The 23,690-nt window shown below is 41.5% G+C and overlaps 1 protein-coding gene across 8 annotated transcripts in view; it reads right to left on the bottom strand.

Moving 5' to 3' along the window:
• FARP1 (FERM, ARH/RhoGEF and pleckstrin domain protein 1) overlaps positions 1 to 23,690 on the bottom strand; it is a 264,160-nt gene that overhangs the window by 52,182 nt on the left and 188,288 nt on the right. For 6 of the 8 annotated variants that reach the window (XR_009762704.1, XM_061626563.1, XM_061626560.1 and 3 more), the window contains 3 exons: positions 16,342 to 16,532; positions 13,880 to 13,969; positions 11,037 to 11,170 (listed from right to left, as the gene is read on the bottom strand). Coding sequence is in view for 7 of the 8 variants with exons in the window: in XM_061626563.1 (XP_061482547.1) it covers positions 11,037 to 11,170; positions 13,880 to 13,969; positions 16,342 to 16,532 (415 nt within the window). In the remaining variant the exon portion in view is untranslated. The remainder of the gene's footprint in view (positions 1 to 11,036; positions 11,171 to 13,879; positions 13,970 to 16,341; positions 16,533 to 23,690) is intronic. The other 2 variants (XM_061626561.1, XM_061626559.1) reach the window with 1 other exon arrangement.

Genomic DNA, 23,690 nt, shown 5'->3' with positions numbered 1-23,690 from the left:
TGGTAGTGACAACATAAGATCTTGGAGTTGGACTTTGGGTCTGCACTGTTGCTGGTTCAGACCATCCTTTCTGGTCGTTCAGTTTCAGTCTTGCTTGTGAACCAGGTTGTAATTTTGGAAGTGTCTTCACTCCATAATGTCTGTTGCGGTAATATTTGTAGTTTCTTTTAGCCATGTTGTCTGTGACATGGAGTTTTCCCAAATCAGGCCACTTAGGATACAAATTTGCTTCTAAGGTTGGAATTGGTGTTCTTAACTTGTCTTCCCATTATCAGTTGTGCAGGACTGCACTTTGTTGCATTGATAGGTGTTGCTCTGTAGCTTAGCAGTGCTAGGAAGGGATCTTCCTGACATAAGATTTGCCTTGCTGTTTGTACTGCTCTCTCTGCTTCCCCATTGGCTTGTGGGTCATGGGGACTAGCTGTAATGTGACAAAAGTCATATTTCATTGTGAACAAAGTAAAACTTTCCCCCTGCAAATTGCAGTCCATTATCTGTTACTAGTTCATTTGGGCATCCCCATCTGGCAAAGATATTCTTCAGACAACTGATAATAGTAGAGCTTGTTGAATCAGGCATGTATGCAATCTCTATGTATCTGGAGAAATAGTCTATTGCAAGTAAGTACTTTTGTCCTTGTAACTCACAGATGTCTGCTCCCACTCTCTTCCATGGTCTATCTGGCAGTGGAGTGGTAATGAGTGGTTCCTTCCATTGTGGAGGTTTATTTGTCTGGCAAAGCTCACAGTTTACTATTATTGTCTTGAGGTCTTACTCTATTCGTGGCCACCAAACAGACATTCTTGTATATTCTCTGCACTTAATGATTCCTTGATTACCTTCATGGAGTTTTTCCAACATTTCCTGTTGCACTGTAGAAGGCATGCCAATTCTATTACCAAATAGGACTGTTCCTTCCAACTCTGTAAGGCTTCCCTTTTCTGCAAAGAAAGGTTTAAGGTTAGTTGTCCCTTCAGACATGTACAATGGCCAACCAGTTCTGACAAATTTCAGCACCATTGAAAGGTCTGCGTCAGTGCTGGTAGCTGCTTGAATGCATTGAAGGAGTGTGGTAGATATTGGTTTAGAAGCTTGTAGAAGATTTACATAGACTTTGATTTCCTAAACTTACTGGGTTGTTTCAGGGACTGGAGTTTCCAGTGGATATCTTGACAGTGTGTCTGCTACAACAAGAGTCTTGCCTTGTCTGTATTCTGCTTGAGGATTGTACCTCATCATGCGTAAAAGGAGTTGCTGACACTGTATGGGTACTTGATCCAGGTCTTTGCAATTTACCAGTGGTACCAAGAGTTTATGGTCTGTACAGAGTATAAATGATTCTAGCCCACAGATATATTTTGAGAATTTTTCATAAGCCGAAACAGCAGCTAGACATTCCTTTTCTATCTGAGCGTATCAGGTCTCGGCAACAGGGCACTGGTTTCAACTCTCCATCATGATTTTGGAGTAGTACTCCTCCCAAGCCATAACTGCTGGCTTCAGCACTCACTGCAGTCTGCCAGTTAACTTCATAGTAAGCAAGTACTGGAGCCTTTGTTAAGAATTTTTTCACTGTTGAGAAGGGCTTTTCTTGACTTGAACCCCAGCACCATGTGTTGTCTGCTTTCAAAAGTGTATTTAATGGGTGTAGTTTCTCTGCCAAATTTGGCAAGAAGCGTCCTAAATAATGTACCATGCCCAAAAATCATTTCAGTCCTGTGATGGAGTCTGGAGGTTTGAGTGTGGAAATGGCTTCTACTTTCTTAGATCTGTGGAATTTTCCACCCGTGTGACTGGACCCAGAAAAAAATTGTTCTTGACTTTTCTGCTGCTCCACAGTTTCACTCACCATTCTAGTGCGGCACACAGCAGCAAAATGACTTATCTTCTTACATTTGAGGCATTCTGCAGCTTTGCAGGACAGACTGAGATAGTCCTCTGCAGCAGCAAACTCAAATGATTTAAATATCTGCTCTGCTTGCTGGCCCACGGCATAAATCAAGGAGCACACCTGAATTTTTTCCTTCTCTGCATTCAGCTTTGTAGCAATGCAGTATCTGGAAAACCTCTGATTCCAATCTGGCCATGCTGCAGGCCTGGTGAAATCAAAGGCCTCTGGTGGGGAAAACTTTGCCATTGCTTTCCTTTGTTTTCCCCCCAGTTGTCTCAGGAGCTCTGCTATTCTGAAGACACTATGACGATTTCTTAACTTCTGACACCATATTATATTGATCAGGATGAGACCGAGGATAAAATAAGAGCTTCTTTATTTAATAATTCTTAAACAGTAAAATATCTGAGCTTGTTCTGTGCTAGGCCTCACCCAGCACACGCGACACTGACTCACTAACTCCAGTAACTAAATCAGCCTAGCTCCCCCTAGGGTGTGTAATACCCTCTAGAGAACATTAACTCTTTCTTTGTTGTGCATCTGACCTAAAGACACATTTCACTACAGGTGCCACCTTGAGGCAAGAGTATACTGTATAACTTAGGGATAAAGTTTATATTTTGCATGCATAAGGTCCCAAATCAAATCTCTGGCATCTCTGGGTTGCACATAGTATTGCACATGCAGGAAACAGCTTACATAGCCTCCTTTATATCACAGTCATGTAAGACATATCACTCTAGCTAAACCAAATCTAAACCTTCATCAATCAGCAGCTCTTCTTTCCTAATGCTTGGGAAATCCTTTGTGGATTATGATAGCTGACTTGCTGGGAAACAATGCCAGCACACTGAATGAATTATACAACAACACTGAATGATTGTGCCTGACACAATCAGGCACACATTCAGAAACTGGACATTTTTGCTTCAAAAGCTGTGTGGGGCATTAGAATTGTTTTTTCTCTAGTGGGTTAGTCACAATGGCTTTTTCTGGCCAATGGGACGTCCTGTCCGCTTCCCATCCCCGCAGAAAGTTGTAGAATCACTTTCCTCCAAGAGCACATAGAATAAATATTTGGCAGAGGTGGCTGAAACATAACTTGTATTACCTGCTACTTTATGTCCCTGCATTTTTACAAAGGGCTATCTAACTTGCAAAAGGCTTGTCTGAGCAAATTTGAAAATGTTTTCCTTCCTACTGGCAAAGTAGACAGTGACATACAAAAACGAGTGCCAAACATTTAACAAGGAGCCTTGCTTGCCCCTAGGAAGTGTTTACATTGCTTAGGAAATTTCAGCAAATGTAAGTAAAACTTAAAAGAATGTAGACAGTGTGGAGATCAGCAGAGAGGAGGTACATCTTAAAATTGGGAATATGGTCAGGCCTGAATCCTGCCACAATGCAGAAAGTTGAAATAAATGATCCTGGGAGATCCTATGGGTACCACACATACTGTACATTTCTTTACCTATAGCCCTTGTTTGGATTATTATCCCCTTTCTGCAACAGCATCAAATGAACAACCAGTGTGGTTGCTCACTTCCTTGCTTTGAGGAGACTGAGGAGCGTGCAGGCCATGGGGCTACTTTTGACCTTTCCATGAGTATAGTGGGGAGGGGAGGAGACACAGGGCTCATCCAAACGGAGCGGGATAATCCACGCTTTCCATACAAACTCCAGCAAACGCCCACGGCTGTAAAGTCCGCGGTATTGCATCCGAGCGCCTGAAGGTACAGCGGATGATTCCCGGTTTAAAAAAGCAAATTGCATGATTTGCTGTATTGCAGGAGCAGATTTAACCGTGCAAAAATGCGCAAAAGGGCACGGCGTCATATGGACGACCGAAAAATAATGAAAACACAAAGCGATCATGTCACACATTTTACAGTTGTCTGGATGAGCCCATAATCTGATCACATTCTCAGCAGCTTCTAAGAGGGAGGAGTCCTCCTTTTTGCATTTAACTTTCAGTAGTGCTGTAAAATCAGTAATTCAGAAATAAGGGATATTATTATTATTATTATTATTATATTATTATATTTATTAGTCACCCATCTGGCTGGTTGACCAGCCACTCTTGGTGACGTACAAGATAAAATACATTGAACATTAAAAATTAAAATTTAAGAACCCAACAGTAAAACTTAACCCATTCCAAAGGCCTGCCGGAAAAGCCAAGTCTTCAAAGTCCGGCGGAAGCTCATCATAGAAGGGGCATGGCGGAGATCATTTGGGAGAGAGTTCCATAGGGTGGGGGCCACTATTGAAAAGGCCCTCCCTCTGGTCCTTACCAGCCTAGCTGTTTTAACCAGTGGGATTGAGAGAAGGTCTTCTGAAGCTGATCTTGTTGAGCGGCATCCCTGCCGATGCTGGAGGCGCTCCTTCAGATAGACTGGTCCAAAACCATATAGGGATTTAAAGGTTAAAACCAACACCTTGAATTGGGCTCGGTAAGCAACCGGTATCCAGTGCAACTCCATTAACACTGGAGTGATATGGTCCTGCCGGCGGCTGCCTTTGATCAGACGAGCCGCTGCATTCTGTACCAGTTGCAACTTCCGGACCGTTTTCAAGGGTAACCCCACGTACAGCGCATTACAGTAGTCTAGGCGAGAGGTGACCAGGGCATGTACTACCGGTGGGAACAGATGGTTGGGAAGGTAGGGGCGCAGCCTCCGTATCAGATGGAGTTGATACAGCGCCGCCCAGCTCACAGCCGAGACTTGAGCCTCCATGGACAGCTGGGAGTCAAGAATCACCCCCAGACTGCGGACCTGGTCTTTCAGGGGCAATCGTACCCCATTGAGCACCAGGTCCACATCACCCAGCCTTCCCTTGTCTCCCACAAACAGTACCTCAGTTTTGTCAGGGTTCAGCTTCAGCTTATTCCTTCCCATCCAGCCACTTACCGACTCCAGGCACTTGGACAGGGTTTCTAGAGCCAACCTCGGTGAAGATTTAAATGAGAGATAGAGCTGCGTGTCATCCGCATACTGATGACATTGCAGCCCAAATCTCCTGATGATTGCCCCCAGTGGCTTTATATAGATGTTAAACAGCATTGGGGAGAGGATGGAACCCTGTGGCACCCCACAAGTGAGAGGCCAAGGATCCAAAACCTCATCCTCCAATGCCACTCTTTGGTACCTACCAGAGAGGAAGGAATGGAACCACTGCAATACAGTGCCCCCCATGCCTAACCTCTTCAGGCGGTCCAGGAGGATAATGTGGTCAACGGTATCAAAAGCCGCTGAGAGATCGAGGAGGACAAGGAAGGTGCCTTCACCCCTATCCCATGCCCTCCTCATATCATCTACCAAGGCGACCAATGCTGTTTCAGTCCCATGTCCAGGCCTGAAACCCGATTGAAATGGATCCAGATAACCTGCTTCCTCCAAGTGCGCTTGCAACTGCTTTGCCACCACCCGCTCAATGGCCTTGGCTAAGAATGGCAAGTTTGAAACTGGGCAGAAGTTATTCAAATCTCGAGGGTCCAAGGAGGACTTCTTTAAGAGTGGTTTTATTATTGCCTCCTTGAGCGCTGATGGCATTACTCCCTGTTCAAGTGAAGCATTTACCACCAGCTTGATCTCCTCGCCCAGTTTATCTTTACAGCTCACAATGAGCCATGATGGGCAAGGATCAAGTAAGCAGGTGGTTGGCTTTAAGGTTGAAAGCACCTTATCCACTTCATCAGAAGGAAGAAGCTGGAACCTATCCCACACCACCAGAGCAGCACTGGTCACCTCTGGCTCACTCACTGTATCCACAGCGTACAGAATCGCACTTTTGATATGATCGATTTTCTCCGTGAAGTGCTTTGCAAATTCATCACAGGTGACCTTATCATATTCCATTGGTTCTGGAGCAACTGGACTGACCAGGCTCCGGACCACTTGGAACAGTCTCCTGGGACAGCACTCCGCAGATGCAATAGAGGCAGCATAAAAATCTCTTTTTGCTGCCCTCATTGCCACATGATAGGTTGCCGCCGCAGCTCTAACATGTGTTCGATCGTCATCAGAGCGAGACTTCCGCCACCGGCGCTCTAGCCATCTCACCTTCCGCCTCAGAATTCGCAACCATGGGGTAAACCACGGTGCCGTCTGAGTTCTATTCAGGGGGAGAGGGCGTTTCGGAGCCACCCGGTCTAATGCTCCGGTGATTGCAGTATTCCAACCTTCCACCAGGGCATCAGCCGAGTGGCTGTGTGCCTGCTCCAAATCCCCAAGCACGTTCAGGAATCCATCAGGATCCATCAAACGCCTGGGGTGGACCATCTTAATGGGTTCTCCACCCCCACAGAGGGTTTGTGACAACGAAAAGTCTACCTTCACCAAATAGTGGTCTGACCATGACAAGGGTATGATGGAAGTATTCCCAATTTTCAGATCACTTCCCTCCTCTCCCGAGACAAACACAAGGTCAAGTGCATGCCCGGCTACATGGGTGGGCCCCATAGAAATAAGGTGCAGCTCCCAGGAAGCCATGGTTTCCAAGAAGTCCCAAGGTGCCCCAGTGAGAGTGGCCTCCAACTGCACATTGAAGTCCCCCAATACCAAAAGGTTTGGGGACTGCGCCCGTACATCCAAGACCGCTTCTAGCACCTCGGCCAGGGAGACCATTGTGCAGCGGGGTGGACCGTACACAAGCAGAATCCCTAAACTGCCCTTTGGGCCCAACCTCCAATACATGCAATCTGCCACCCTGGTCTCACAGAGAGGAGGTCTGGTGAAAACCAAAGACTTTCGATAAATAACCGCCACTCCCCCTCCCCGACTACCGACCCTCGGCTGCTGTGCATACGAAAACCCAGCCGGGCACATGGCAGTCAAGATAGGAGCAGCTGCATCATCCAGCCAGGTTTCTGTAATACATGCCAGGTCCGCCCCCTCATCCAAAATCATATCATGGATGAGGGATGTTTTTGGGGCTACAGACCTGGCATTGCACAGCAGTAATCGAAGGTCAGAGTATGGAGACTGGCCACCCCTAGCTGTCTGTTGGCTCTGGACAGGCCCGGGACAGATATTATGCATCTCTCCCTGGTTCCTCTTCTCTGACATGGCCTGCCCCTAGCTCCCCACCAGAATCTGCCACCCAGCCTCGCTATACATTGGCCTCCCACCCTTCCCCCATCACTCCCTTGACACATGCCCCAATGTGGCTTCCCTCACCCAGGCAAGCACCCACATTAACACAACCCCCCCAAAGAAGGTGGTAAAGGTGGAGAGGCGATCCAACAGCAACAAAGCAGCTGACTCTTTTTCCTTGGGGGTGATGTTCTCGTCTCCTGCCGGTCTTTAGTCTTCTAGGCCACCTCAGCAAGCTGGCTCATATATCCCTTTGATGTTACTGTGGCTCAGCAAAGTTGTAGACTCTGTCTTGATCGTTACTACGACTCAGCAAAAAGTCTACAGGTGTTATAAAAACTACGTGCGGGTTTACAAAGCGATTCAGAGCTTGTCAGTCTATCTATCAGTCCAGATGATGAATAAGCTCTTTCCCATTCTAGACATAGATATAGTTATTTCTCCCCGGTGTGCTGGCGCTTTCTTTTAGTTTGTTTTCTTCTAACTTCCTGAAAAAACAGCCGAACTAAAAAATGGAGAAGCCGCAGAGGGCCAAGCAGAGTCTAACCGATGGGTCGGGCCGCAACAGGCCGCGCTCAGACCCCAGGCTCAACTTCCGCGGCACCCCCGCTACTAATGACTCACCGCTGCGCCTTCGCCACCACGGTCGTCCGGTGGCCAAGCAGCCACAAGACCGCAAGGCCGTAGGAAGCCACTCAAGGCGAGGAAAAGGGGGGGGAAGAAGAGGAGGCGCCGGCACTTTGTTGGCTCCGTTCACCCGCCATTAGTATAGTATCCATTATAGCACTATTCTGGACCAGGTATGTTTAGAAGAAATATTCTCTAAGAAAAACATTCCAGACTTTTAACACTCCTGTTTAGCATCTTCATGTTTTGCTTCCATAAATATGAGATGTAATTCATCCTTTGTTTGTTTCCTTTTGTTTTCGATGACTGATTACAGCAAAATTAAATTGATTAGCATTTGTCAGGTCTGACTGCACAATTACAATTCTCTCACATTACAATTCACTTCCAAAACAAAGGCAATCAGCTTCTTCTAATCCACGGCAACACCAGAAGCAAAAATAAAGCTTATTAAGAGCGATTGAATTCTAAGCATGCCCAGATAACTGATTAAATTTCTGCCGGCAAAAAATGTCTCCTTCGATCAACATTTCTTACAAGTGGCATGTCTCTCTGAATAAGCATTCTTCTATTACTCTTAAAGCTAACAGCCCCCCCCATTGATTAAGTGCCTTGCTTTTAATCAATATAATACAGAAGTAATTAAAACAACAGTACTTTCATAAAGGCTAAATTGAAGATCTAACTAAGGTAATAGTTTAGCTTATCAACAATGTAGGCAAATAGTGTATTTTTGTAAAATAATTTAGACTGCATCAAGTGAAGTGCAGGTTCAACAATATCAGCTCTGAAAAATCATTTAATGGGGCTTTGACTACTCATGTTCAACAACCCACATTTTACAGATCAAACAATTTTACTGATTAATCATACTGATGAATGTTTTCAGCTGTTCTAGATTAGTTCCACTAACTTCAGTGGGACGACTTCTAAGAAAGTGACTTGCAGCATCCCTCGGAGTAGGCACCCAGAGGAGGGCCTTTGGTGTTGAGTGTAGTGTATGGGTGGGTTCCTGTCGGGAGAGGTGTTCCATCAGGTATTGTGGTCTCAAGCCGTGTAAGGCTTTATAGATCAAAACCAGCACCTTGAATCGGGCTCGGAAACATACAGGCAGCCAATGCAAGTGGGCCAGAATCAGTTTTATATGTTCAAACCGTCTGGTCCCTGTTACCAATCTGGCCACTGCATTTTGCATAAGCTGCAGTTTCCGAACTGTCTTCAAAGGCAGCCCCACGTAGAGTGCATTGCAGTAATCTAATTTGGAGGTTACCAGAGCATGGACAACTGAAGCCAGGTTATCCTTGTCCAGATAAGGGCATAGCTGGGCTACCAACCAAAGTTGGTAGAAGGCACTCTGTGCCACCAAGGCTACTTGAGCCTCAAGTGACAGAGATGGTTCTAGGAGAACCCCAAGCTATGAACCTGCTCCTTCAGGGGGAGTGCAACCCCATCCAGGACAGGTTGGACATCCACCATCCAGTCAGAAGAACCACCCACTAGCAGCATCTCAGTCTTGTCTGGATTGAGCCTCAGTTTATTAGCCCTCATCCAGTCAATTGTTGCAGCCAGGCACTGGTTCAGCACATTGACAGCCTCACCTGAAGAAGATGAAAAGGAGAAATAGAGCTGCGTGTCATCAGCATACTGATGGCAATGCACTCCAAAGCTCCGGATGACCGCACCCAATGGTTTCATGTAGATGTTGAACAGCATGGGGGACAGAACTGACCCCTGCAGAACCCCATACTGGAGAATCCACAGGGATGAGCAATGTTCCCCAAGCACCACCTCCTGGAGCTCACCCGCCAAGTAGGAGTGGAACCACCGCCATGCAGTCCCTCCCACTTCCAACTCAGTAAGTCTTCCCAGAAGGATACCATGGTCGATGGTATCGAAAGCCGCTGAGAGATCAAGGAGAATCAACAGAGTCACACTCTCTCCCAACAGAGGTCATCATATGAGGCCAAAACCAGGCCTGAAACCTGACTGAAATGGATCCAGATAATCGGTCTCATCCAAGAATGTGTGGAGCTGGCCCGCAACCACTCATTCAAGGACCTTGCCAATGATGGGCCTGTACTAGGTTAAGAGAAAAATACTGAAACCAAACTTCATAATATATCTGCAGTACAATGAGGGGAAGTGATAAAGATGGAGGGGAAGAGAGGCTTTTCTACAGCTGTGTTGCAATAAACAAAACTATTCACATGATCTTAGCCCACATACCACCACCCCTGGCTTACACAAGGCTTGAGACCCATAGACTCTTTCTTCCATGTCCTTAGTCCTGGAATGACTATGCTGGGGCCATATTGACATATGAACAGAAGGAAGTGGTAACATGGATTGTACTATTCATATTGCAGGTGGAAGATAGCAGTTTTGAATGCTCCTCCACATAAGAAATTCCCTGCAAACAGAAAGGTAGCACATCAGGGAGAAGATCCTTGCCTAGTCCTATTGCCCACTGTACTGATGTTCTATTTGCAGAACATTTTAAGTACAGGGGAGCACTCAAAAATATGACTCCGCCTGCAGTCTGAAGTCCATTCTAAATTTCATTTCTGCTGAATGGGAAGATCAGGCCAGCAGAGGTGGAAAGAAGTGGAAGCATCTGGTGGGCTGAATCTATCATGGAGTGTCAATTATACCATGCTACTCTAAAACCTCAACACAGCACTGCCCTCTTTCCATAGAAAATAGTTTGGGGAGGGGAACCTGACTTAGCAGGATCAGAATTTGACCTTTTATACTCCTATTCCACTTTGTAGGGAAGCAGCCAAGTAACAATGCTTCTGCACAAATCAATCCAGCTGATTAAGATTAAAGTTCTTTTAACCAAATAGGTTAAAAAGCAACATCTAAGGACACAAATAGAAAGTGATAAAGGATATCTGTGATTAGGATCTCACACAGGTTTTAAGAAAATTAAAAGCAGCTTTGGAATGGAGGGGATGAGACTGGGACAATGGGTATGGCAGGTTAATCCTTTCCCCCACATGCTGTATTCCCAATAAGGATTGCCCCCCCCACTGCAATCTTGGTTGCTTTTTGCCCTGTGGGGGAAAAGATCAAGGTTTTATTTATGTCTGTGTGTTTTCCTCCAATGGGGCAAAAAAAAGCTTGAATTTTCAGATTTGAATCTGAAAAACAGCACAGAAGAAAAGGGTTAATAATAAATAATATAATAATAATTCCCACTGCCCTGGTCTAAATCCAATCCAATCCATGCCCCAGTTCCTATTAATCTCTTTAAGGCCCATAGGAGACCCTAATCAGGGATCTCCTGTGCCATGTCTATCTAGTAACAAATCCTCTCATCGAAACCAACATTCATTCTGCCATGAAGAACAAAGAACAGAACATGAAAGTATTTAGCACAGAAAAGTATTTTTTAACAAAATAACTGCTGGCTTTCTTACCACAGGGCAAGGCGCTGCTCTATTTCCTTTAGAAAGTTGGTGTGAAATTTGTGCAAAGGTTCAAAGCTGGAGAAGATGAAATTCTTCAGTGTTTCTGGCATGCAGTCATCTTTACTTACTGTGCTCTGGAACCACTAGAAGGACCAAGCAAAGTTATAAGGCAGGACCATGGGACCAAGTCTGTTGATTAGCATACACTTATATGGGCCTTAGAAAGTATAGGCCCTTCTTGGTGATTCTCCTCAGCAATGTATTAAGATCACAAAGTTTTGTTGAGTTCAGTGCCAAAGGGTGCTGTACATAATGGAGGAATAGACACAGCATCCATCATAAACAAAGTAAATGAGCTTTTAGATTTAGGAAGCCCTCAACAGAAGTTCAGGTGCCTCAAACAATGGAAAATTCAAAGTATCCTAAATTCTCCTTTAGGCTCACAAGGCGTTCTACCAAGGATAGATTTTCTGGCCTCTTCAAACAAAACCATTAGATCTCTTGGACAGAGTGATAGTTGTGAAGCTGAATTTTACCCATCTCACACACAGAAAAGCCCCAGTAACAGCCCAACTTAGATGTTTTACTCACACATTGCAGTAACACGTGACTGGGGCCGCACAAAGTAGTCACACCCCTGATGTTGCACATGCAAACTAGGCTCACCCGACACCTGCTAGGAGGAACCCTTCATGTGTACATGCAAAAGCCTCCCTTGCACATGTTTGCACTCTATGCATGGATTGCAGAGGGTGGGACTATTTGGCACATGTGACATTCGTGTGGCTACTCAGTGCAGTCCAACTCATGCATTTGGACAATTAGTGCAAAAAACATCTGGGCTAATATTCAAAAGAATTCTTTGTATGTTTCTAAGCTTCCTAGCTTGGAAAATTCCACTGTCTAATCAGATGTTTCAAAATAGGGGTAACACTTCGGATGATTCAAAATTGGGATGTATTATTTGCCATCATATTATTTAAATCACTTCCCAGGGGACTCTCAGTCTCCAAAATATTTATTATTATTGTGGGCTATTTCAGCTTTTCAGTGGGACTACTCTTCATGGTAAAAGATTAGGAGCAGGCCATTGGCTCAAATGTTGCCTGTCCAGTAAGGAGAAGACACTGAGCAAACATATCAGTTATTTTTGGTATTTTTTTGGCACATAACAAGAAGAGGAGAGCAGGAGAGAGAAGTATTGTCCAAAAAGCTCTTGTGGTTTTGGCTACCGCAGGCTAAATAGCACCACTTTTGGAGCTCATTAGGACATTATTGTTATGAGATTAAGTAGATGTTTCAAAAGCTAGCTGAAGCTTTCCTGGTGAAAGAGCAGACAGCTATTTATAGTTGAATATTACTGTTGGGCAGGTGCTATTGGAGCAGAATGTTACAAAGACTGCCCATTTGACCAAAATCTGAGGTTCAAGGTGTTACAACAACTACAACAAAATGAACAGAAACTAAAACAGTCCATTTGTGCCTGCTTAAAAAATAATAATGAAATATTCAACTTCTTCTGCTTAGGCTGCTGAAATTTCTACATCATCACAAGCTGTTCCTTGCTGCAGTGTCTATGATCACTGTAAGGCTGTGTACACAACATACATCTAAAGCATATTCCTCCCACCCAAAGGATCCTGGGAAATGTAGTTTGCTACGGTTGCTTGGAAGTGTAGCTCTGTGAGGAATAAACTACAGTTCCCAGGATTCTTTTGTGGAAGCCATCTGCTTTAAAAGTGTGTGGTGCAGCCCAAGCAGCACAGATAAAAGCCTTCTTCATATATTCTTTGAATGTGTGTGTGGACATAAAGCATATAGGGAGAGAATGAGTGGTACCTCCACCTCTGATCTTCCTGCATTATGCAGGAAGGTCTGAAGGGAGTTTCTAATTGCATTTGGCTGATAATGCAAGATTCCTGATCTGAAGGAGGCTTCTAAGCGTGTTCAGCCACACACACTTATGAGCCCCCTATATACACACACACACACACACACACATATATATACACACATATACATATATATATATACATATACACATACATATATATATACATACACACACACACACACACACACATATAGGGGGCTCATAAGTGTGTGTGGCTGAACACGCTTAGAAGCCTCCTTCAGACACACACACACACTTATGAGCCCCCTATATATATATATATATATACACACACACATATATATCTATACACACATATATATATCTATACACATATATACATATATATATATCTATACACATATATACATATATATATATATATATATATACACATATATACATATATATATATATATCTATACATATATATATATATATATATATACATATATATATATATATATACACATATATACATACATATACACATATACACATACATATACACATACACATATACCCATACACATATACCCATACACATATATCCACATATCCACATATATACACATATACATACACATACACACACACACACACACATATATATATATATATATATATACATACATACATACATATATACATATATACAAGGTCACCCAATAAGCTTTATGGCTGAGTGAAGATTTGAACCCTGGTCTCCCAAGTCCTAGTCCAGCACTCTAAAGGCTACACTGGAAACTGCAGGCTACTCCTGCTCACTGCAGGAAGGTTGGGAATCGAACAAACAGGGACAGGGATGCTGAGCGTACGACCAGCACACATAGGTCTTCTCCCCCTACACGCATTCAAAGAACACATCAATATGGCTCTAAGGACACAGACAAAATGGAACAATGAACTACCTGTCCTATCAACTACTGTTTTGTGTGTAATGCAAAAACAAACATACCAATGTGATGACTTCGAGGTCCTTCAGGTAAGTTCGTTCTGTGGTGGAAACTTCTTTAGCAATGAAGTATGCTTTGTCAGTTGGAAACCTCTGAAAATAGTAGGAAAGAAAGATAGTTCTGATCTTTACTCAAAGGGCAAGCTCAATAACTGAAGAAAGATCATAATGAAGAAGCAGTGGGACCATTATAAATCAAAGAACTTTGTATGAATGTTTAAGTGATAGCTAATGCAAACTTCTGGAAAAATAAGAAAAATCTTGCCCAATATGATCAACTAGTAGTAACTTTTTATTTTCAGAATATTAAATTTTAATTACAGGGTTGTATCATGGTATCAGGATGAATTTTCATGATCTTGGGGTTGCCAACAGAGTGTCTTTCAAGGCATTCTCTCAAAACCACAGTCAAACGATAAGCAATCATGTTCACAGACAGATTCTGCAATTGGTTGGTGGTTTTGTTGTCATCCTATGTAAAAAAATTAGGATCTACAAAGATCTGTGCCTTGGATCAATGTTCTTGTGGAGCTTAAAAGCACCAGATCTGTGATTTTTACAGTGCAATCTGCCACTGTAAGCTTTATTTTGATGTTTTTTGGGGGGAGTGGGGGAGGAAGGGGAAAACCTGTGTAAAATCATGCAAATTCAAGAGTATCCTTTTTAATTATACTGGATCTGACTTTTGCTTGAACCTCCCTGGAAAAAGCAAGTATTTGTGGGTGGGTGCTCTCCCCCTCTTTCTGTCTGGTTGAACAGTGGCCTGAGGAGGTGGGGGGAGGGAGAGAGAAGCAACTAGAAGGGGTGGTACCCATGGCAGACTCTCAACATTCCAAATGTGCCCACGGGCCAAAAATGATTTGCAACCCCTCTTATCTGTTTCTGAATCAAGATTCCTTTTAGATGTATATTTTGTTTTATATACCTGGTGTTTTCTAGGTATACTAGTACTAGCATGTAACAAGGGACATATACTACTTCCTCCGTAAATGTAAATATGGGCAAGAACCAACATTAGTGTTCACATGGAGGAAAGTTAGCATTGTGTGTGGTAACTGTCCAGAGTTGTTGCAGAATCATCTTTTAACCAAGGCAATAAATAATACACAGGGCAAGCAGTAGATTTCATACCTATGAGAAATCCAATGAATGTTGTGAATTACAAATGGCAAAGAAAAGCTCTGAGCTTTACCTACTGTATAAAGAGGTTTTATTCAGGAAAACAATGTTGTTTCCTGCTGTCTTACCCTGAAGACATAAATTCTGTAATGCAATGAAACACCTTTGCTGCCCTGCCCCTTCCCAAAGGGCAGTGATGCACTATCCATGCATTTCTAAGCATGCTTACTCAGAAATAAACTGAGCAATTGCATTTGATCTCTAATAAGTACACTCAGTATTGCAGCCTAGGTTTTCTTTATTGTGGTGGTTTTCAATGGGGCCTTGTCAGGCTTGGATATGCTGCAATCTGGTTGTCTGCAATCTGGCTGAAGTGTAAACAACACGTAGGAGGGAAAAATCAGCTTCCAGGCTTTTGACTTCAGTCTTCTCCTCCCACTTTGTCTGCCTTGTTGAAGAAGGGCACTGAATACTGCTGTGTGCTCCATTGGAACAATGAAGACTAAGAGCAGCTTAATTGCACCTGGTCCTTAAGGGTAAGAGCAGAAGAGCAAGAGTGTTGGATGTTATTAGGAGATAAGAAAGGAGCAGACAAAAGGGATCCTGTAAGATGACAATAGGAGGGGACAGGCACTGAATCCAAAGGACTGTTTTGTGTGTTTTGGGGCAGGGGAGTGACCACATAAATACCCTGTTCCTAGGAAACTGTACAGGAAACTTTTTTCATATCTATGGGGTAGCATTCAAATATGAGTATATATTCTTGGTCTGAGTACCACAGTCCACAAGACCTGTACCATATGAATCTGCCAATTGTGTAGCTCAAAATCAGAGAGGAGAATTTCTCCACTGCTGTCCTAATTAAACCAACTCAGCCAAAGGTAGCACTGGTAACTTTAAAAGAGGCACAAAATATTTGTGGTAGAGATGGCCTCCTGCACTTGTAGATTGCTGCATCAAGTTGCCCATGCAAATTCAATGAGCCATCTTCTTTGGGGTAACATTAATTTCTTTTCCAGTGTTCTAAAGTGAGGCAAGAAAGTAGTCACGCGTGTAAAGGAAGGGCCCTATCTCACTGGTAGAACACATACATCAGATCAGAGGCTCACTTCCTTGCAGCCCAATGACTTTGAAATGTCACTGCTTGAGCTCTATAGACCTATTAGTGTTGAAAATTGACAGCGGACACTGATGTGCACTGTTAGGAACTGACATATGCTTAACATGATTTTTTTTATAATGGAGATAGGACCGAGTCTGGTGAGAGAAAAAAGAATTGCTAGAGTTAAAATCCTAGTTGTTGTAAGCATGCAAGATATCACCAAAATGGTAGTCAGCATCAGTACCTTCCTTCTGATCTCCTCTTCATCATCTGTGCGGGCACCAGTTTGGTCATTCATCAGAGGGCTGACTAATGGAGAAGCCTGCCTGTTATCGGGACTCAAATTAGGAGATAATGTTGCATTTGCCATAGCTGGTCCACCTTGGGAATTGATTGACAGTTCTGAAAGGTGAGGGCTGCCAGCAAGAGAGCCTGCTGAAGGAACAACATAGTAAAATTCAGAAATATTACTTTTAGCATACATGAAAATTATATCCCAAATCCTCAGCTTATGGAAATGAGATGGTGACATCAACTTACATGGAATCATTACCACTGAAATGGTTTATCTGAAGAGCTAATTTGCATAATATTTTATGCACATGGAGAACTGACTTGAATAAGATCCACATTTCATTATGGCCATGGAGAAAAAGCTGTCTCCTTGTATCATCTGCTGTCTTCCCAGTATGTGATGAATCAAGTTAGAAAAGCTTTAGACTTTATGGTGAAGCAGCTATGGAGGATTATTATATCTTACTCAACTTACACATAGGCCTACTTCAGATGTCACAATAAACTATGGTTGCTCCAACCTCCATTTCCCTCCTTTATGCACAATAGGAAGACCTTTAAAGATTCTGGAAGCCTGGATGAAACTGTGGTTTCAGATATTGGTTTATTAAATTAACTGTGGTTAAAACAAACCACTATTTCATGTATTCAGACATGAATTTTGTTCAGAACCATTTGCTATTAGCTCCATTAGATAATAAAACTGGCAGATCTGCAGCCAGTTCAGAAATAATTTGCTTTAGCTACAAATTGAAATATGTGGTGTTATCATACATTAATACTGATTTACAATACCTACATAAACAGAGACTGTGACCCTGTTTGGACTTTACTCACTGCACTTCCATCTTTGTGACCTTTTCCCCTGCCCTACTCTCTCCCTGCATCTTTACAGGATGCAGGATGTCCCTCATCACTTAATCTATCCTTGGGAAGACGAGCAGAGGGCAGTTCAGATGGTTAGGGAAATCCTGTGATCAGATAAAATGGAATATTTAAGCAGCACCAACCCACTCACCCTCTGTAAAGTTGTGTGGGAGGGAGTAATAATGTCCAAAGAGGACTGCCAAATCTGTTGATTTTCCTGTGTTCTACAGTTTTAGTACATAATAAATGTAAAAACAAAAAGTGTTCCCCTATAGTTACTGGGGTTTTATTCACCCTCCTACAAACTTAAACTCCAGTAATGCAACTCATTAAGATTACTTCACAGGGTGCTAAAAGAAGAGGCATTAGAAAGAACAGAATCTTATGGAGGGATGAGGCAGAGTGATTTTCTATGTCAAAGCCACTTCTAGAATAAAGGGAGGAAACTATTTCAGCTCTTTTGCTACATAAAACAGAAGTAAGTACAGTGTACCTTGTTGAGTTATTCCATGCTCCTCTGATTGTTTGGTGTGGAAACGCTAGCATTACATCCATACAAAAGGAGTTATTTAAAAAGCATATAAAAGGACCACTTCAAAATGTGCATTGTCATTAAGCACTCCAAAAAGTGTATAAAAAGCGTGCAAAAGAAGTGTACAATAGTACACTTTGGTGGCTATGTGAAAGACAAAGACCTAAAAAACACTTTAAAGTCTGTCCTCCTTTCTTAAGAGTGTGTTGCTGATGCTGCAAAAGCAGAAAACAAAAAATTACACTTCTCTTTTGACATAAAGTAGAAATTAATTCACTATATATTTCTAGTCACATATTTCTATAACCCTTATGCTTTTTTTTCTCTTCATCCTTTCAAAAAATATCTTAACTTAGGGAAATGAATATGCTGTCAGCTAGTGCAGCTAACAATAACCAAACATGCACACAAATGATAAGGGTCTTTATTGCGAATATATTTAGAAGTTTCATGGTAATTTACTGTACTTTGGAAACACCAGTAAAATGTGCCATAGTATCAAAAATGTACACAGAGATTATGATCAGTTTATTTTTCAACAAGACCTAAAGTGTATAGATGTTTGAGTTACCCCAGGAAGTTTCATATTTATCTAATTATTTTTATCAGCACCAACACAAATGTTATATGCTTACAAAACCATAATTATGCAGAACAAATGGGATATTTGCCTGAAGATTTTTTTTCCCTTTAATGAAATAAATTTACTCACAGTTTCATGCTAAACAGATGCTCAGGAAAATCTGAGAGAAAGTCAGAGCTTGTTACACAAATGTCAATTTTATTGACACTAGTACACAACTGTATACAATTTTAATTTCATAATAAAATGAATGCAGTTATAAGAAAAAAAGAGGGGAGGGACCTTTAAGTCATGAAATTGTACTTTCTAAGTTTACAACTGGTATGTTTTCAAGCTACATTTACAAAAGACCTATAAGGATGATGGTATCACCTCAAATATGAAGTAAAAATACAGAAATTCTAGCACTGCGCCTATCCCATGATGAAAGATAAGAACATTAGGATCTGTGTATGAAGTTGTCTGCTTGTTAAGCAATTGGAGCCTATGTTTATGGATGGCCAGAGCTAATTACATGACATGGCAGCTAAACATGACGAATAACATTATTGTTCTGTCTAGACTGTGTCAAAAGTTGAAGCAGTGTACTTCCCATTATGCAGGAGGGCTTCCATATTGCAGCCTGGTTCAGAAGCTTGGCACGTGCCACAAAATCACCTGAGGAGTGTGCAGGATTCCTGTATGACTGGGATTGCATGGAGGCTCCAAATGGATGAATTAGTGCCTATGTATGAGGCTACCACAATTTAGAGCTGGCATTTAGCAGTTCTCAGAATCTAAGAGAATCTAAGGGAACTGTCAAAGCAAGTCAAATTTCATAGCAAGTCAAATTTGAAGGTTCAATTCCGTTGAATACAAAAGTTTCCAGTGAACACCAAATGTATCATGAGTTGCATTTCTAGAGGCTAACTGCAATATTTAGCATCCAGCCAAATATCAGGGAAGAGGAGACTAAACAAATATAAATCTGAAAGCCATTAACTGAGCTGTAAATACACTGGGACTTTAAAAGAATCCTGAAGGATAAGGACTAGAAACTAAAATGGACAAAATAGTTCAAGACATTTCCCCTCATGCTGTGCATCATGATCCATCATTAAAATCAGTCTCACGTTTTAAGAAGATCTTTTTGTTACTTGTATGCCACCAATACATGTAATGTGCCAAATCCTTTAAAAGCCCTCTAACTTTAAGAGCTCATGTGAGAACAGAGGTGGAAGGCTTCTATGCTTAACAACAGCTAGAAAGTCTTCCAACTTTGCTGTTTCCAACAAGGAACACTATGTAGGAAAATCACAATACATTATAAACTGTATTGTGTAATTTGAAGTTCGCTTCACTCATGTTAGCATTGGGAAGATGACACACAGAGTGCCTTTCTGTAAAGTGGGAAAAACATAACCACCGTTGTGAAATGATTCATACAAGTCACTTTTATAAACACATATAGAATCTCTGTTTACAAAATGTGACATTTCAAGTGCACCTAAGGTAGCCATACAATTATAGCTAGGTTTTAAACTCTAGCCTTGAAATAACAAATGCAAACTTTTACTTGTAGAAAACTTATTTATCTGCCAAGAAATTAAGATCCCTTGGAAATCTTTCCTCTCAAGTCTTATTTCCCCACTTAGCAAGGACTCAGCAGATGCCTTAGGGAGTGTCTTTATATAAACTAAAATTTCATCCCAAGCAAGCATTTGTGTAATTACATATGGGTTAGCAATCCAAATGCTTACTTGGGGTTAGAGTTCCCACCCCACAATCTGTTTGATGCCTAGTTGAATAATACAGTTGATGTGTAATGCAAACTAAACTCTAGAAAGATTCATAGCAAGTCTATAAAAAGGCTTTCAAATAAGGTTAACATTTATTTTAGACTTTTATAACTAAGAAATGTACATCACTGGACCAGGATTCTCAAACATTCCTGCTATTTTGGATCTGAAAAATATTTAAATTCACACCATTGCAATTTTTTCTTGGAATGCACTACAATCAGAAATGCAAATGCCTCCAAATCAATTTGATTTATTCTACCTCTCACACACTATAAAATGGAGGGTGAATAGTAATTTTAGCTGCCCGTCAAGCATATAGATTAACTTTAGAATCTGAAAGTCAGACAATGTTCTTGTCATTCCTTGAATCATGATCAATAAAATAGGGGTTTCCTCAAAAAAAAGATGAGGTATCAGTGTGGGAGGGGGTATAGCGGGTTGCTTTCCAGGGCTTTACTGGCTTATGTATAGCTATTTTCAATTAAAGAACCACCACCCAAAACCTAACAAACTTCTCTTTTTAAAACATATACTGAAAACAGACAACATACTCAGAGGTGAATAGAAAGTAGACACATTCAGTAGGAATGTGTTGGGGAAATACAGGAGTATAGTAACACTCAAGAACAGAACACTGGGTAAAGGTACAACTGATAACTATAGCTAAGAAACTGAATTCATAAACTCCTGACTGACTTCCAAGAGAGTTAAATCAGAATGAATTCTAAGTATTCTTTTATTTCACAGAGCCCCTTCTCCCAATTAAAAAAAGCAGAGGAACCCACAGGGGTTATAAGAAGGGAGAGAGGAAGCCTGGCTGTCTTGTGTTCCCCCACTCAAGACCCTTTCTGAGTCTTGTACAAAGGTGGTGGGGGAGAGAAGCCCATCTCTCTGGGGCATATGGGTTTTCTGCTTCTGAATCAGGAAGATGTCTCTCTCTCCCCACAAAGAATACATGCATCTCCCCACCTTCATGAGATCTAGAAGATGCTGGAGATAAAAGTTCAAGGCACTCATGCAACTCCTCTCACCACTTCCATGGAACATTCAGTGCCACAGCTTCCCCTTGAGCAAATTTAGTGGGCAAGAGATTTTCAAAGGGGACATGGAGTAAGTTGTTTCACAATAAATTGAAATTAAAACAATACAGTTCCAGCAGAGATGTGGGATAGAGGCTGCCTTGCTCTGAGAAATGAAAGAGGAAGGACAAAAATGTTTGCTTGGGCTCATACAGTTTAAAATGGATTTCAGTGACAATAGTGATAGTGCATGATTTGTGAGTATGGAACATCATACCAATAAGTATGCTGCCCTGTACTTGGGTCAGCCATTTGAGCCAGCAGCTGGATAGCACAATTAAGCAAGGGAACATTTTACAGCAAGATACCAGTTAGAAAGGGTAAAGCCTTCAGTACAGGTAATAAAAAAGCAAAACAAAATTAATGTCATGCATACATAGGACAACTTTGGCTCAGCATGCTTATAAACAGTCACCAAATTCAGCAGGTTAGGTTTAGTAGCTAGGAACCCCTCTTCTTGGGTACAAAGTCCATGCTAAAGTGATATATAATAGTATTAGACAGTGGCAGGCACAAAAGTGGACAGTAACTGCAGCAGTTAGCCAATGATGGAGTACCTTTTGATGGAAAATAATAAACTTTACAGTCTCTGTAACAACAAAATAGGAGTAGGGGGATTTTAAAGGTATGAAGTGCATCACTTTCTTATCTTTGTTCTTTCCATCACTGAACTGAACAAAACAAACAAGAAGGAAGGGGGGGAGGGTAGCTTGAATGCAGTTCCTTAAAGCACATCTGCATGTAAAAATAGTTACTTATTCTATATAAAATGCATATTGAACACCACAATATATGATTGCCTACACATTCTAGAACATTAGCCCAATTCATATGCAACTTGTGCTACAGCTACTGTCCATTTTGGCTTTACATCTCCCCAAGACAGCAGGTGATCCTGCTTACAAGCAATTCTGTAATTGGTTCAATCATTCTAAGTGTTGCCTTCACCGGAAAGTGAATGGCACAGTGGTTCCATTATCATCACCATGGTCCAAATATTTATGTTGAAAGTCACCTCTTTTTGCCCATCAATTTCTTCACACTTGTTTCTATTTTTTGCAAAGTAGGGCCCTTGCGGTAAGTGACCACGAAATAAGGAATTTTATATATGAATGCAGGATCACTGTAATAGGAAGATATTTCCATTTCCAAGTGGGCTATTTCCCCCTCTAGTAAAAGGACGTGGGGCAGTGGGGCAAACAATGCAAAGAACAGAAGATACACCATGCTTTGAGTATAAAGACAGAGCAATGAAAAAAAGGCTTTTTCCTCCCATAAAGATACATGCTGAAAAAACAGTGCATACAGTAGAATTTAAAAAAATCTTTAAAACATTGTTAACAAATGACAAGAATGAGAATGAAGATCTCAGCAATTTTTGAATTGGTCTTTTCTAATTTTTCCATGTTCATACTTATATTTGAAATGTATAAAATACATCAGGAAAGTGCCAAATGATGAGAAACATGGGCAAAGTTTGTACATTAGATGTTAATGGATCTTATCAGTGTCAGAACAAAAATGAGGAAAATAAAAAATGTAGTATTTCATACCCTTCCTGGAAAAGCAAAAGCTCTGAAATTGGGGGCTGTCCTTCACATTTAACTCTTTTCAAGCCAAAAATTAATACTTAAAGTCTGCCTAAAAAGTAATGTATGAATGATGGCATGAGTATTTTGTTGCAGGTATTGCAGCATGGTATCAATTCAAGGAGAAAACAGAATGTTTGCTTCCATTCACAAATGCTCTTTCACATGTATTTCCAATATGAATTTCATTCACCTTGTTATAAAAAGTAACATGCTAAAGCTGCTTTAATTTATATGAGATAAAACTTCTATAAAGCACAAGAGACAACTAAACAAACAGCTCCTTCCCATCAATGAGACAAGAAGCCACTGAAAGCGTGGGTGTACCAACCTGCTTTGCAAGAACCAGAAAAATTGAAAATACATTTTTTTGTCAGAGATATCCCTAACCTTTGCAAGCATCTTATGAAAAACATATACATCACATCTATAAGACAGGTGATTAATATCGGAAGTGAGGGATGGGTTCAGTTAAAAATACTGCTGAATTTAGAAAACAAACCTTCCAAAGAACTAGCATTAAAAAAATTAATCACCACACACTATTACATTGATTATTTAAGAGGAACTTTAAAAGGAAGTGCAACTTTTGAAAAAAGAAAGGTTGAAGTAAAGAGTAATGTATGGACAGCTATGGAGACAGATTTCTCCTTGTTTACAAAATGAATGTGCAGGAGATGTCTTTGTCCAGGGACACCAGAGCATGTGAAAGGCTCAAAGGGGAAACCATGTCATTCTTGGGAAATTACATTTGACACAGCATCACTTTGTATGCCCCAAGGAAGCGACAACAAAAGAAATGTGAGTTGTGTTTCCAACAGTTCTGGATGTCATGTGAAGGGGGAAGCTATCTTTTCTCCAAATGAAG

The sequence above is a fragment of the Rhineura floridana genome, chromosome 5 (genome assembly GCF_030035675.1).
Source record: "Rhineura floridana isolate rRhiFlo1 chromosome 5, rRhiFlo1.hap2, whole genome shotgun sequence".
NCBI lineage: Eukaryota > Metazoa > Chordata > Lepidosauria > Squamata > Rhineuridae > Rhineura > Rhineura floridana.
This window is presented reverse-complemented; position numbering and strand designations above follow the sequence as displayed.